At 45.9% G+C, this 17138-nt stretch overlaps 1 protein-coding gene across 1 annotated transcript in view; it reads right to left on the bottom strand.

Moving 5' to 3' along the window:
* Positions 1-17138, bottom strand: part of CTNNA1 (catenin alpha 1) — a 117817-nt gene that overhangs the window by 7814 nt on the left and 92865 nt on the right. The window contains exons 11-16 of the mRNA XM_005533576.3: positions 13534-13690; positions 7829-8029; positions 6638-6789; positions 3980-4090; positions 2330-2511; positions 1494-1599 (exon numbers count right to left, since the gene is read on the bottom strand). Of these exons, the coding sequence (XP_005533633.1) occupies positions 1494-1599; positions 2330-2511; positions 3980-4090; positions 6638-6789; positions 7829-8029; positions 13534-13690 (909 nt within the window). The remainder of the gene's footprint in view (positions 1-1493; positions 1600-2329; positions 2512-3979; positions 4091-6637; positions 6790-7828; positions 8030-13533; positions 13691-17138) is intronic.

Below are 17138 nucleotides of genomic sequence, written 5' to 3'. Positions count from 1 at the left end.
GGTGCCAGGCAGGACACGAGCCCTGTGCTCCCAGGCAGGAGCAGGGACAGCGGGATCTGTGCTCAGGGCTGCTCCTGCTCTGTAGCTGTCACACTGCTCCACATGAACACGTTTCTAAAGAGTATGGAAGCTAATGAAATATGCAGGCTCAAAGTATTAGCAGAGTATGGAGTCAGGAAAAAGCTATATTCTTGTCAAAATGACTAACTGTACAGTGCTGCTCATATTTATCTTCAAACATGTGGTTAATCTGTTACATTTTTAAGGACCTTACTGATACTAAAAGTAGTTTTCTTTTATAATTTGAAATGGCTTAGTACAGAAAACCATATACCAACTTTGCATAAAACACGTGAATTAAAAAAAAAAACCAACAAAAACCCAACAAAAAAGCACTGTAAACCTTCAGCCCAAGCTCCCCTGAGACCTTGAACACAAACTGCTCCTTGCTTCATTTACCTACATCAGCAGCACACCTGGTTCTTGCAGAAACAAGGCTGTCAAAGTGCTGTAGCAAGGAGAGCCATTTGAAAAAACACTTCTCAAATTTATCTCCCCATTGAACATCTCTCACTGCATCATTAATAAAGGAGGGTGTAGACAAGCACTTCTGAATGCAACATCAAGAGAGTCCTGCACCACAATGATTTACTTTCAAAGTGACACTGGTAAAACCTTGCAGTACAAATTTCCATCCTGAAAAGGCCTGGAAAGCAAGTGACAACTGGAGAAAACAAAGCTTAGTCCATGATCTCAGACCTAACCTCCCTCTCTGAAACTCTGCATTTCAGAGTCTCTCTTGAAGGTGGAATCTTATTACTAATGTTGATGTTTCCCTGCTCTTTGGGTGTGGGCTGAGGCCAGAGGTGCTCTTGCCTGGCCCAGTTTCTAAGTGGCTCAGGACAGGGATTGCCTAAATAAATCCCTGAGCTGGCTGTGCTTGTTCAGTCCTGTAAGAATTCCTTCCTAACACTGGGACAGCACAGCCACGCTCAGGTCACCGCAGGCCTCGCTCCAAGTCTTCATCAGCTCTGACAGGACAGTGAAGAAAATCACCAGGGAGCTTTGACACCCTCCCCACTCAGTCCGTGGGGCATCTGAAAATGGTTAATCTTCAAAAGCCTCCTCCAAAGCAGTGTTAGAGGTTGTGCAATAGGCCAGGGCCATTGTGCAGGAGCTGGCTCTGGGCTTTGGGAAGCACCAGGAGTGCTCTGGGTGTGACTGAGCCCAGCTCTGGCACTGCCCTGGCTCCACGTGACCTGAAGCAGGGCTGGCACAAAACGCCAGGTGCCCGACTCCAGCCAAGGAGCTGCTGTGCCACTGCTCAGGGAGGCAGGAGAGAGCTGGGAAGAGCAGGATTTTCTAGCAGCAGATCTGGAAAATCAGTTCAAACCCCCCAAAACCGAACACATTTTCATCTGTTCATCTCGCCTGCAGCACTGAAAGATCTGCTCTTGCTCCTGCAGCTGGAGGCTCACGGGACTGGGACTTACATGGTCAGCAATGGTCCGGCCCAGCTTGTCCATCCTTGACCCAGCCTCTGCGATCTTCTTGGCTGCACTAATCACATCTGATGTGTTCTTCAGTGGACCTTTACCCCTGCAAAACAGAGCAGAGCCTCCCTCCTAGCACCAGAGAGCCACAGCAGTGAATTCTGTGTGTTTTCTCATTCTGTTCCACACAGTGCTGGCAGTGACACCTCACCCAAAGGGCAGGAAAAGGCAAGAGCAGCCATTGCAGCACCTTCATTCTTGAGAGTTACCCCCTTTTGGCTCTTCCCCACATTTAGCTTAAATCTAGGGATAAAAACATCTTAAATTTTACTGCTTTGAGCAACTTAATGATGATAAGAGATAACATTTTAGAAGACAGATTTGCAATTTTTATGGAATGGAACATGAAGTTTAAAAAATAGCGTTATATAAAATCTGGTAAATTAATTTCAAAAGGCATCAAAAACCCTCTCTTTCCTCTGCAAATAACTGTACTAGGAACTATTTCTGCAGTATGGCAATATTGAGAAGCCCATAGAATTTAATGCTGTAAAGAACTGAGCAAATATATATATACATATATTCCTGGGGACAAGAATCACCCTGAAGAAAGAAAGACAGGCAATAACTGCTGTGTATCTGTAGATCAATTTGAACAGTTATTACCACCCAACCACTGCACAATAATGCATCTCCCCAGTTAATATGCAGCTGGAGCAGGGCACCATTTAAAGGAAATTATAAGAAGTGAGACTCTTAGGAGAACTTGCACCATGTCTCACCGAAAGCCCAGCAGCCCAAGCAGCTTGCAGTGAGCACAAATTAAAAAGCCTCACCTGGTGAAGTCTGTCATTTCCATCATAATCATACACATCTGTTTGGCCAGGACAATGATGTCATTGCCACTGTCGTCCCATTTTGACACTTCAGCATCCAATTTACTCTTTTCCTCCTGGAAGCTGGCGACCTGCTCAGCAATCTTGGCTTTCTGCTCCTGAGGGAGCTGAGCCATGATAGCCTGGAAGAGAAGAGTTTTCTCACATGGCCTCCTGCTGCCTTGTAGAGGCTTTTTGGAACATTTCACTAATAACCAATTTCAGTCATGTAGATGGGGGATAAAACTTTAATAGCAATCCTCTACCTAGAGGCTTTACAGAGCCATTTGCTTCCATTCTGAATCAAAGTTTATACTCTTTTTTTTAAGAAAAAGTGCCTAGAAAGACAAGTTGACACTTAATATATGGGGCTTTGCATAGTAAAGCTGTTAAGACTCCAAACAAATTTGCCACATATTACCATCCCTCAAAATAAAACTACATGAAGAAGGAGGACTTGTCTTTTATAGAAAATTTCAACGTTTTAAAATTAAGTTCCACTTGGGTATTGAGGATAATAAGAAATATTACCAGTCTCTTCCCTGCAAAAAGCTAGCAGTACTCTTTTGAAACATGTCTGCTGAGGAAAGAGTAAGTGAAAATAAAGAGGATGTGCTTACTCCCAAATAAAATCTCTCAGACTGGGTTTACAGCCTGTGTAAGACTCCATGGCCTTGCCTTCATAAATACTGGGAGCACAAATGCCTCCAGGAGCAGGCAAAAAGGAGCCTTTGCTACTAAAAATCCTCTGGCAGCAGCTGTGCTAAGAGGAAAATGAGCAATGCCTGCACCAAAATAGAAGGGGGAGAGGGTCCAAGTGCTTGTGCAAGGGAGGGGAGCATTAAAATACTCCCAGTTCATGTAACTCCCAAGCCAACGTGGCAGAAGTTTGATAAATAAGCTCTGGCTACTTCTTGCCTGGCAGGAAGAGCCTCCACAAGAAATCTGCCGTGGCACTTTCCCAAGAGTGTAAATTGTTATCGATCCAGAGGGGTCGTGTCAAATAAAAGCAAAAGCTAAGGCATGGTTTTCCTTCCGTGCACTGATTTTAGGGTCTCACCTCTTAATGATTATATATTGCCTATCAATGCTTTCATTTTTGACTCACAGGAAATGCAGTTAGTTGAAATGATTTTGTTTGAGTTCCTCTCAGCGTTGCCTTGATAAATGCTCAGTGACCACACACACACCAGCGTGTGTGTGAGGAGACATTTTGTGAAGATTTTTTGCTCATAAAGTTAGTGTTTGTCTGTTGAAAATAACATTAATGCAATGGAGTGATCTGCCCTGTACCTCCCTGCTGAAGCTCACTTGACTACGTCTGTGATATCAAAATGTGATGTAGTTTCTTAGTACCAAAAGGATTTTGATCTTTCAGAATACCTCAAATACTTAAAATAAAACACAGACATTTCTCACATCCATCAGACCAACTGCATTTCACTCAACCTCCTTTTCAGAAGAATGCTGGAAACAAAGAATACCAGTTTTCTGATCCAGCATTTTTATAACCACCCCCCCGCTCCCAAATTTCACCTGGGTTTTCAAAGCAAGCTGAAGTGTTTCTTGAAGGCAGGTCACACTTTTATAATGCTCAGCTTTGTGCCTTACCCTTGCACTCTGTCCAGCGATGAGCTGATCATCCTCAGTCTGGATACTGGTTCTGCTTCGGACGTCGAAATCCTCGGTCTCAAAGTCAGAATCATCCAGCTCTTCAGGAGTCTGAGGAAAAAGCATTCAGGCAGAGTCAAACTACAGATTCCATGGCTCTGAAAATCAACAAGAATATTGTTTTTCAAGCAGAAAGAATGGAAATCAGTGGAGGTAAAAATTATTCCATGTTTTCAACCAAAAGGTAAATACAGGGACTATATCCAGCTCTGAACACGTGTGATTTTATGTGCTTGACTTCTCCTGTTAAACACCATAGGGATCCCCAGAATCACACAGCAGTAACTGAACAGCTGAGATTTGTCAGGACATTAATGCACTCAGCATCTGAGAGACAGAAAAAAAAGTTCTTGTGAAATGAACAGCGCTTTTGCAACTTGATTAAATGTAAAAGCTTCAGTCAGGATTCTGAAGCTGGAATTACACACAGCTCTGAGGGCTGGTTCAGAAGCACAGACAGTGGCTTCAGCACAATTATGAATCAAAGCATTGACTAAATTAACAACAGATAAAATATCTCAAAATTTATCATTATCCCTCAGGAAAAGCTGAAAAATTTCAGCTAGTAAGGGCCAGCTTTTATGCTGCAGGCTAAACACATCTGACCTAGTTCCTGCTTGCCTAGGATTTATTTTTGCTACTCCCAGTCTGTAGCTGGCAAACTTTTTATAAAGCCTATCAAGTTTAAACAGCATGTTTGTCAAAATACTACATCTTTGCTAAAGTGGCACTTCACGACAATTCTCCAGAGCTGGGTCAACAAAGAACTTCACTGATAAATGCAATAAACTGTGATTAACAGATAAAATACAAATAAAGTCCCTGCTCTTTAGATTTTTTCCCTATGATTTGAATTTCACAGACCTGTCTTCCACTACAGACACTTTGTGGTACAGTGAAAATAGAGATGGATATGCAAAATAATTGCCAAAAAGCCAAAGTGAGTAGGGTGGCAATCAAGACTTTGGGTATTCCAGCCTCCTCTCCAGGAGAACAGGGTATATCCACAACATCAGCAGAGGGACACACACTAAGAAGTTCAGTGTATTAGTATTTTTTAAAAAATGAAAGAACATAAGAAAGCAGTTCTGCTGTACCTGATTCTGTGTGTGACTCTCCTCTGCCCATCCCTCCCACAGCCCAGGGACACACAAAGTGTAACTCTGCCTTTCAAGTGCCACCAAGGGCAGAAACTCCTCTGGGGTCACAAGCCTGGGTAGCAGGGAGGGGGGAACAGCTTCTCTTCAACAAATACAGATATATGGAGATGGTAATTTTGAAAATACCCTGCATAAACACAAAACTGAGGTGTTGCAGTGGCCTTTCCTGCTGGTCCCTGTAAAGAGCAAGAGCCCCTGGACAAAGCTGAAGTGAATGAGCCCCTGTGAGCAGGGTTACACCTGGAGAGCCCTGGAATTCCCATTTGGATGGTTTTTTCATCCCAAAATAAACTCTCTGGATGACAAATGCTAATATTTTAACTTCTTTCTAGGTGGCTGCTGTGGCTCCCTGGCTCCCAGAGCGTTCCTGGCACTGCCAGCCTGGGTAATTACTGCCCGCTGGGACTGGCAGCTCCCTGTCCTGAAGAACAAGGGCTTCAGCAGGGGGGAATCACATCCCTCTGTTGGCAGAGCAGGAAGGCATTGATACCTTCATCTACCATCTATAATTCCTGAGCTTGTCTGGAAAAAATTCCACAGGGAGCACAGATGTGGTTGGCAGTTTTCCTCCTGGTTTCTCATCTGATCCTCTGCTTTAAGCAGCGAACATGGAAGATGCCATTGCAACGGGTACTGTAATCACGAATCTCCTGGGGCTGTACACTCTTCATGGTGGTCACTTTTACTGACCACCAAGCTGCATCTGCCATGGTCACCACTCTGAAACACCAGGGCACTTTCACAGAGTCAAAGGAATACAAGGAAAAGAAGAAGAAAGGAATAAAACCCCTGTATTTGTCTTTGCTATGTCTGGCTCCTGCCCACTTTTGCCCCAGTTAAGATCCAAGAAAAAGGTTCATAGATCAGCTTCAACCAGAATTTCCTTTTCTGCATCCCTTCAACCAACTGTGCCCTTCTGTGTCTGGTCTACCAGAAATGAGGGCTTCCAAGTCACACCCACTGCAGGCACACTGGCATCAAGGCCTCTGTGAGCTGCCCCTGTTTACCTAGGTTAGCCAATTTACAAATTACATGGAACTACAGACCAAACCCATCACAGCTTCCTTTGGACTAACTAACATTAATTCTCAAAATTTACTTAATGAAGAGCCATTAGATTTTATTTCTAAGCTCTCAAAGCATCATCAAGCATCTATAGTTCTGAATTAATTTGCTGTTGTTAACTGAAAGGTCACTGATCCTAGCACAAGATGTGTGATGGGGATTCAGCATCACAACTCGGGCCATCAGCGATGCTCAGACCTGGCTGATGAATCTGAACCCAAACTGCTCAAGCGCTCCACAGCAATTAGCACGTTTTAAGACTCTGAATGTTAATAAGAGCTAAATGAGAATCTTCTCCTGCCTGCTCTCCATTATCCTGCTGGCTGTCAGTCCTAGAGGGGCAGGGAAAGCTGCTTGGGGAAGCTGTTCTCACCCGGATCATCAGCACGGCTTTCCTGATGTCGCGGATGCCGTCGTACACCAGCCGGGAGGCGTCGATGAACTCGTTCTCATCCATGGGCTGGGCAGGGTCGGAGCTCAGCGCTTCCACTGCAGCTTCCACTTGCTCCGTGAAGCGCGGCATGACTGAAACCAGAGCACAGAGCTGCTCAGTCCCACCCCAAGCCACTCGCTGCTTCCCACTCCAGCCTTGCTCTAAACTACCCTGAAAGCTGTGCTCTCCTGCCATGGAAATCACAACATCTGGGACTGGAGGTGAACTCTTACTCCTGCTTACGCTGCTGCTCTTTGGTGTTTTCCCCTTGGACAGTGAAAAGTTTATCACACCCCTCTAATGGACAAGGAGAAAACATCTGGGGATGCCCCTAGAAACTATGGGATAAAATATTAATTGTTTATTTGATGTTCCCTGAAGATTTACATCATTTTTGGGGGGAAAAAGCAGTCATGCTACGTCAAGAAGCTCTGGTTTAAGAAACACTGGAAGGGGGCAGGTTGCACTGCTGCATTTCAGTGACTCACGGTGCCCCAGGAAGAACATGCCAGAACCAGTTAAGAGTCTGCTGTTTCTTCAGTGTCACCCTTGATTCTTCATCAAAGTAATTAAAGCAAAACCAACAACGAGTGGCAGGCACTGAAGCAGCCAGGCTCACCCCTTACCCTTGTGGATGTCACCAGTAGTTCATAGGGAACACCCTGATTTGGTGTTTATGTGTGGGACACTACAACCTACAGTGCTCTTTCAACAGTTGTAAAGACAATTTACAAAATTTACCCTAATTATTACCCTGAATTTATTCTGCTGGGGAATGTGATCTTCCTTCTGGACCCTGAACAGCTGCAGAGCCCTGGTGCAATGCTCCAAGATGAGCACAGCACAAATTCAAGCCTCCCCTCATGTCTGGGACACTCCTGGTGGTTTTGCTTCCCACAGTGCAGTCCATGACAGTGAGCACACCCAGGGACACCTTGTGCACCGCTGAGCTTTGAGCCAGCACACGCAGCAAAACCAAACTTCTCACTTTGCAACAGCTTTGCAAACAACTCCCACTAACTTGCACGGCAGCAAATGGAGTCTTTAGCAGATTTCACAGGTACGCCGTCCCCAGCTGCCCACAAGCTCTCAAACAGCAGTTCAGGGCTCCTGGGAGCAAGCAACCCTTACCTGTGTTGGACAGTAACTTGGTTGCTTCCAGCACCTTCTCAGTGTACACTCCAGGCTCGTAGTTGTCCATCTCCGAGGTGACCACGTGAATGACGCGAGCGGCGCGGCCCCGGATCGCGCCGGCCGTGCGGTCTAAGCCATCCACGTCTTTCTCTTGGAGAGCGATGACGCATTTGTTTACATCTTCTAAAATGTGATTCTCTGGTGGTAAAAGAAGGAGGATTTAGATGGTAATGTCTTTTCTGCTGCAGTCATCAGCATGGCAATTGCTCAGCGAGGGACCTGCTCTAGAGAAGCTCCACGGAGACGCGGGCGAGCGTTAACGTGAAGGTCACTGCAACCAGCAGAGCTGCCCTTCCACAGGAGGTGTCAAAAAGCCATCAGCCCGTCCACCAACTGGCCTCCACACGTCCTGCCCCTGTTTGTACTCGATTTTACCAACAGGAGAGCAGAGTTCTGCTGAGTTCTCCCCTGGTTTCTTTCCATATTTCTCCCCTGGACTGCCCCAGCCCTTGTTTCAAATACCTGCAAACCACTCCCCTGGTGGTGCACGTGGGGCGATGGGCACATCCCCAGCACCACACCCACTCCCCTCAACACTCCAACAGACACTTGCTGCGCCTTTCCAGCTTCCTCCAGAGTGTTTTCCTACAGCCACACGCATTCCATCAGAACACATGACACTGTCAGTCGCCCATTCCCATCTGAGACACATAATGTATGCAGTGAATAATGTGGAAAGCGTTCCAGCCACACAGCACTCACTGACTGCTCAGAAAACAAACAAAAAAATCAAGGCAAGACCTCTGTTTGCAATTAGATTTTTTAATATACATTTTCTGGTTTTGTAAAGAGATATTTTCCCCATTCATCGAGTCCAAGAAGCCCAAAATGAGTAAAACCATTTAACAGATTTCTGAAGATGCCTAAAGAAATTTGGATCCTTATTTGGAAAACCTACCCTAAAGATCTCCCAAACTGTTTTTAGAGACTTCCAAACTCTGTTAGAGAGCACTTTAATGTACCAGGACTAATGTTTCAGTATCATTATCCAACACCAGCACTTGGGCTGCTTGGTAAGAAACCAACTTGGAAACATTTCTGCTCTGTCACTTAAAATAGTTTCCAGTGTTAATTACCATTGACTTAATCATTCTACACTGCCAAGCCATGCAAGTGGCTTTTATTCCCTCTGCAGGTAGTAAAAGAGCCATTTTGCAAGAGTTTGTAGAGGCAAGAAGCTCATAGTGTTGGCTGGGAGAGGACTTGGAGGAACTGCCTGAAAGGATTGCTGCGGGAAGTTACTCCTGATTTACATAAAATTAACACAGCCAGGTGCAATATTGCAAGACTTCTGTAAGTAACCTGGACAAAAATTACACTTGTGAAATCCCTCTGAAGCAACTCAGCCTGAGCAGGTTCAGCTGAGGGCAGAATGTGGCCCTGGGAGAGGGAAGAGCAGGTTCATTAGTGATTTGACAAGTCAGTGAGCAGGCACAGGAGCCACAGCGAGCACAGAGGGGATTTAAAGAAGAGACAGCCCTGGGAGCTGCAAGAGCCCGAAGAAAAAGCTTCGGCGCCAGGCCAAAACACAGACTGTTTATTGCTTCAATTCCTAAATGAATAAATTAAGCCACAGACCATTTAAAAGCCTCTTTGGATTATCCGAACTTTAATAAAAGGCATGGACAAAAGGAAGGTGAATTTTTAAATGTCTGCTGCTCATTTAATGCTTTTTGCAGATGTGAAGTGGCCAGAGAGTCCCTTCTAGAGGGAGATAACCCACAGGGCAGCTTGTAAAGGGCCCAGGGAAGTGCAGGACTGTCAGGTCTATCTGCTCTGGTGATATTCTCCAGCTGGATGATAACAGGTAAGATCTCACCCTGTGCTGAGTTCTCGTGAATACACCCAGTGCTCCCCATCCTACTGGCACACGGAGCACGGGTTCCCCACCAGCACTTCTGGGGATGGGAGAAGGCTGTCCCACATCCAAACCTCCCTGTTCCACATCCAAACCTCCCTGTTCCACATCCAAACCCCCCTGTCCCACATCCAAACCCCCCTGTTCCACATCCAAACCCCCCTGTTCCACATCCAAACCCCCCTGTCCCACATCCAAACCCCCCTGTCCCACATCCAAACCTCACTGTTCCACATCCAAACCCCCCTGTCCCACATCCAAACCCCCCTGTCCCACATCCAATCCCCCCTGTCCCCCTGCTGAGCAGAAGAAACATCCCACAGCAACAGAACACAGGCAACAGCAAAGGGATCTTGTCCCACCAAAATAGCTACAGAGAAAATGGTGTGGTTGGGCAACAAGGTAAAAGGAAAGGTATTTTTTCCACAGAAATGACTTTTAGACCAAACAAGGAAATATATTAAACTGCGAAAAGCTACAGAATAAAAAGTCACCCACGACTGTCAATCCTCAATCCACACCCACCAAACACCTTCCACCTCCACCCACCTCCACATTAAAGGGATTAAGCAATGCTTTTCCAAACAACCCCAGCAGCCTGTGAGGGAGTCTGAGAGCTACAGGAGATCAAAATCAAAGAGCAACAGTCGGGGGATGAAGCCACAGATTCATAAATGCAGCTGTGCTCGTCTGCTGCACCTCCTGTGGAAGGTCTCAGAACCGTTTCCATGCTGAACCTCTGCTGCCAAGGGGCACTGCAGGAGCCAGGTCAGGCAGCACATGGAGCAAACTCTGGGGAGTTCACACTCTTGTAAATAGTGCTCATCCTGCCAATATTCACTGGGAGGCTCTTCAGAAAAAACAGTTCCACTGAGATGGGCAATCTGTGGCATAAACCTTTGTCAGCAGCACAGGAACAGAAGGCAGCAAATGGAATGGTTTTTTAAGAGGGTTTCAAAGGAGATTCAGGCAATTTCAGAACACTGAATTTGACAATTACAGGGTGCTATCAGCAACTGCTCTAAAGAACAGAGATAGTGGGCACACCAACACACCCAGAGTGCTTCAGGAAGGCACTGATAAGAGGGATAAGAATTACAGAAGGTACAGGAGAGCTTTGAAATGAGGAATAATGAAACAGGAAAAGACTGTGCAGTCGGGGAAGTGATGACTGATAGAGTGCATGGCACAGCTCTGTGAGTTTGCAACCAGCATGGAGAGAGAATGGGGAAAACCTCTTCACCATCTTTAGTACAAGCAGAGGCATCAAATGAAGCAAACAGTCGACAGTGCAAGACAAGGAGGCTCTTCACACAGAGCACACTTCAGCTGTGAATTTTGCACAGGAGGATGGAGGTGCCAGCAGTTTATAATGGTCGAAAGAAAACTAACACCAGCTTAAATGAGAAAAATCTGTCAAGGATTGTTCAGGAGATAGCACCTCTGATGCTGGAGCTCCCTGAGCTGCACATCACTCATGGCTGGAAGCACACAGACATCTCTAGGCTACAAGGCTGCTGTGCCATCCATCTCCCACGCTGACAGTGAGCCTCCCCCAGACCCTGCCCTAACCCAACAGGGCCCTTCTGCTGCTGCACCTGTGAGAATGTTGTCACCTGCAAGCTCACCTGCAGCACTGTGCTCTGAAGGATCCTCCTTCTCTGCTCTTCTGCTGTTACCTAAACCCAGCATCCCTCTCATGGAGCCTTTCCTCGTGGATAATTGATACAGTTCTGTAGCATGAGCTGAATGGTGAAGCCTTCGCTTCAGCACACCACACAGTAGGGATGTGGGATGGCTTACATACATATTTATATATGCACACACTCATGCACTCACAAGAACTCCTTTAAATTCTGCTTACATCCCAGTTAGTAACTGATACAAACATCCTAATAACCTAAACAGCTCTTGATATAAATCATACCCGCCACGACTTTATCCAAAGAGAAGTTCAGACTTCTAGCAGATGAATTGGAGTTGTGGCATTTATATGGAAAACATTTATCACAGTTCAAACAAATAACATTTAAAAGAGTATTTATTGCTTTAATACTTTTCTACCATCTCTTTGATAGCACACATGTATTAATAATTACTGAATGCACTTGAATGTCTGGAGCTGTCTCAAATTGCATTTCCTTGGCTCCATTTTGGGTGGTGAGCACTCACTCGAGGTGAACTCTCCTGAGTCAACCTGCCACTAGCCCAGGGAAAAAACCTTCTCTGCCAAGCTCCTCGGAGTAAAACTATGCAATAGATTTGGTTATTAAACCAAAAAACCCAGTTCTGTTCTAACCTGCATCCCTGCAGGAGATGGGGCTGTCCTGCCCACAACTCACTTTAGTCTTGTGGTGCTAAACCTGGACTAGAAGGGAAGTGATTTTATTGAGTGATGCAACTTCCTCCTTGTGGCGACTTTTGTCTTAAAAAGCAGCTGGGAGCTCTTGGGAGCAGCCCAGCACGAGCTGAGGAGCAGAGCCCCCCCAGCAGAGCTCCCACTGCCCAGTGTCCTGCAGGGAGACAGAGCCCTCAGGCCAGTGGCTGAGCCCTGTGGGGGCACAGCTGCCAGGGAGATGCCCTTCGGCAGCTCCACACGGGCTGTGCTTGTACACACTCACAGCTTTTCCTTCTCAAATGTTTCTACACTTGTGGGCAAGCTTCAAGAGGAGCCTTGGACCTCAGCACACAATTCCCTCTGAAGAGATTTCCTCCCAGCTGTGCAATCCCAGCTGCTGCTGCCCCAGTGAGCACCCAGGGATACAACGAGCTCGGACACTGGACTGCCCAAGGAGTTTATGCTCATTATTGCAAAGAGGAATTTCACTGAGAGCCCAGGGATCCACAACACAATGGGTATGACAACGCAGGTGACTCCTCACAGGAACACCACTTGGGCTTTTGTTTGGTTTTTCTTTTCTTAATCATAAAACAAATACGACCTCTTAATTCAGGACCTTAATTTTTCATCTACATTTTCTAACTATGCTCACCTGGAACTTCTGACTCCACACATCCTCCTTTGAAATCTCTCTTTACAACTGGAGGTTTTAGGTCACTTGAGATGCCCAAACCTGCCTGCACCATGGAAATAAGATTCCCAGCTTGCAGTGGTGATTTGTGAACATTATTGCAGACACAATTCACGTGCTCACATCTCCATGTCCTCTGACTAGAGCACAATTAAAGGATGTGGAAATAAAAATGCCCCCATTATTTCTAGGTCACAGCAGCTGATAGTGGGTCTTTATCAAGATGCTGATAAAATGGATTATCTTGGCAAGCACTTTGCCAAATGTAATTATTAATCTATTATAATGATCCAATCTCTTTTAAAAACTCTTAAAACTTTACTAAAGCTGACATGGTATGAACAGTTTTATTTTAATTAACTTGTACAACCATGGTTTGATATTCAGTTTTGTTTACATGGCAGAGTCTGAAGTGACCTGAGGGATCATTTTTCCTGCTAGTTCCTGCCTCAGACATAAACATGTTCCATTTCCCCCAGAGTTACTGGTGAGGCTTGTCTACAGCAGCTAAATGGTAATTCATCCTTAGTTCAGCCAGCAATTCCAACTCTTGGGACATAAAGTGTTTTCTTGAGACCAGATCTCCTGCTGCACTTCCACACTTTGCTGGGCACAAGGTGATCCCAGGTGAGGTGTGACACCACCATCCCTTCCAATAGCCTCCCAGACCCCAGAACGTGTGTCCAAACCACCCCTTTGGAAAGGACTAAGCTCTCAGGAGGGTGATTATTTCTCTCTGGAGCTCTGGTTACCTGACACAGCCAGGAAGTCATCGATGGAGGTGATGTCATCCACGGCATCCGTCAGCACTCGCACTTGCCTCTCCCACTGCTCCTTGAACAGATCCATGTTTTCTTGAGCCAGCTTGCTTTGGGGCTTAGCAGCCAGAGCCAGTGCAGCATTGATAACCTGTAAAACACCTCTGCATTTTTAAAACATCCCAGAGAAATGCTTACCTCCTGTGTGTTTATCCAATGAACTCAGCAGCAGACAAAGCAAGTTTAGTAAGTTTTGAGGAACTTGATGTTTAAACACAGAAGTGTTTAATTTTGTTGCTCTCACATGCAACTCATACCTGCTTCCATGTTTATTATGTATAGTTATTAGAAGCAAAATCACTTGGTAAGTTTTCTCAAGAGCTGGTTTCACCTGTCTTTAGCAGCTCGTGGTAACAAGGTGTTGCTTTCCCAGTAAAGGCTGTGTTGTTAAGTGTTTTAGACAGGATGACATTTAGTGCACTTAAGGCTGCATTTGCTACTTGCCAAAACCTCAGTAAAAAGGTCAAAAAAAGATTAATCTTATACAGACTGAAGTAGAAACGATATGCAAATACAATATTACAGATAAATTTTGATTTATCACTTTTCCTTGAAGCTTTACTCTGGATCTTGCCAGTAATTATTGTAATGACTTCAGATTTCTGCTGTGGCTGTGAACAAACCAGGTTAGCCAGCGAACAGGATCTGCTCCTTCTGAATATCCTCTCCTAATTTTCTTCAAACCCCAAGACCATATCCTAGTTTAAATTAGCAGGACAAATGCTACTTAAACGACCACAAAAGCCTCTTTGGATAAGGGGAGAAACCAATCCCACCATCCTGGTCCTGCTCTTGCTGCAGCAGAATGACCTGGAAATGTGTCAGGTGTGAGGAGCCATGGCAGCCAGAGCGTGACAATCCCAGCCCTGCTCCCAAGCACCTGAGAGGCAGAGCTAATTAACTCACAACTTCAAGGTGTCATTTTTCTTTTCTACTTTAGGACTGTATTAATTTCACAAACTTGATGACCAAAACATGCAAGCACCAGATGTTCCCGCTTTTCCAAAATCTACTTTCTCTACCTGCTTCATTTACAAGTGTCACAAAGCATTTAAAAAAATATATAACTCACTAAACATGGAAATGATGGTGATGTCAAACGTACTGGGATGGCACTGAGTGAATCAGGCAGGAGGAGGAGGCTGCTTCCCCCGAGGGATGCCAGGAGTTAGCAGTGACAGGAAAACCCACAGAAGAGCTGGGCTGCTCCTCACGCTGCCTCTGGGGCTGGGACTGAACGTCTGGGTCACAAATCCAGCCCAGCTCGGTGGGTTTGGTGAGTGACAAACACAAGAAGTGGCACCTGAGCCTCAGCAGCATCTGCTCAGGGGTCTGTGGGGATGAACACACCTCTGACCCTGGAGGAACAGCACTGTCCCTGTCCCCACCACCACCAAGGGCTCCTCTACTGCTCTTCTTCCTCCAGCCAGCCCAGGGTCACACCTGTGTGGCACCTGCAGGAGTCAGGATGTCCCTTTGGAATGTCCCTGCTGTCCTGCCACCCTCACACATGGAACTGAAAGTCCTGAAAGTCCCCAAAAAGCCTTGCAACACCCAAGAAAATGATGTCTAGAATTTTAAAATCAAGCAGAAACAGAGGTTTTAGAGAGGCAAACCTGTCCTCTGCTCAAGAGCCCTGATTTGCAGTCCAGCCACTGCCACCTCTCCCCCCAGTCTGATGGATGTAATGAATTAACCACCTATCAATCAAAATCTAGATATCCAAGGTTTCATGAAGATGAATCTGAACAAGTGTCCTGGAAACAGGGGAGATAAACCAAACAATGCTCTAGAAATCTGCTCTCACTTTCATCCTGCTAGAAACTGTCACTACAGAGACAGAGATGGTGGCGAGGTGATACTGAGGGTCAGGACATTTTCTCTGTTTTGCTCAACCTGCCTTGGCCCATATCAGATATAAAATGTCCTGTAAGCACTGAGACAGGGCACTAATGCTGCAGGAACATATGGCCTGGATTCCTGCGAGATGTTTGTCTGGACACAGCAGCTGTCTGGACAATTAATCTGCACCAACAGCGCATGTCAAGCCCAGATGTCCACGTTCAGCACCTCGTCACAGGTAATGGCAGAGCTGTCACACATACAGGGCTCTGCAACTGCTCCACAACCTCAAATCCTGTGTCCTCACCAAATCCAGGCACAGGAGGCACAGGCTGCATCACCCTCCTCTCAACAGGCAGCTTGTTCAAGCAGAAAAAATGTATTTTTTTTATATATTACAGCAAAAATGCATGGTCAAGCTGAATGTATTTTATAAAAGTGATCAAGCAAAACCAGTGTTCATCTCCCTTACAGACAGACATTCTTGCAGCAGGGAAGCAGCCAACAGTGCTGGAGATGAGGAAACCTGGTGGGGATATCAAAGGTTTCATGGAGCTAAAGACAAACCTACAGCTCAGGAGAGCCACAGAGGTGTGAGTGTGCTCAGGGAGAAATTCAGGGCAGCAGACACAGCTCAGCAGTCCCTTTTTATAGCACACACTCCATATCTCCATGTGCAAAGTGGCCACAACAGGCAGCTTTAGCAGGGGTGATAAAAGCCTTCACTCTGTGGAGAGTTTAGCATTCAGGTGGGCAAATCATCCTGGATGTGTTTCACACATGTGCCTGAGGAAATGTCCCAGGGATCACTGACAACACCCTGCACGCAATCTATTCCAGGGAATACACTCCGGTATCCAGCACAGAGTGATTGATTTATTTTCCAACAGGTGCTTAGAGAGATGTGGGAAAATGACAGGGATGCCGGATCTTAAATAGTCTGTGTATGTAGCAGGACTATGATCCCTTTATTATCTAAAAAAACACTTTCAGGGGGAGGAGGAAACACTTTTTTGGGGGAAGGGATGGATGGACCACAATACACTTTTCCTTCTCCAAAACACATAAAGCATTGGGCAATTACTTTAAAATATCAGTAACTCTCACAGGATGGAGATAGACAGAGTTTAAACCCCAGGAAGATCAGGACTGGACTAGCTGAAATGTAGCCACTTCCATGTGAAACATTTGGCAATTTCAGGGAAATATTTTGTATTTCAGAGCTTTTCAAGATGCTGCCAGAGCACTGTGATCACAATGACTCACTGAAGTTGTACAAAGAAAAGAATCAAACAGGGACATTTTGAGCCTATCCAGAAGGAAATGAAGCATGGCAAGAAAACACACTATTTTTATCGGTGCTTTGTTTCATGTAGCAATTGCAATGTTCGAGTCAGACAGCTCCACACTCCGGATGGCGCTTCCAGCGCGTTCCTTGGAGCCTCTCCCCTGCACCTCCCAGCTTCCCGTGGCAGCAGCCAGGGCCTGGCAACTCCTGGGCAGGCTCAGCATTCCAAAGATTGGAATGGATGTCTCAATCTGTGCCTTGAGCCCTCTTCTCATCCCTTCCATGGGAAGAAGCTGCTGCTTTTCCCTGGTTTTATGTTCCCTGTTTTAAGCAGAGATGTCCAAGTGTGGCTGTGTCCTCTCCCCTTTGCAGGGCAGGGCTGTCCAAGGCTCCCTGCAGCAATTCCTGC

This window comes from Pseudopodoces humilis, chromosome 17 (genome assembly GCF_049639895.1).
Source record: "Pseudopodoces humilis isolate 2021_Gansu_Grassland_sample_001 chromosome 17, ASM4963989v1, whole genome shotgun sequence".
NCBI lineage: Eukaryota > Metazoa > Chordata > Aves > Passeriformes > Paridae > Pseudopodoces > Pseudopodoces humilis.
This window is presented reverse-complemented; position numbering and strand designations above follow the sequence as displayed.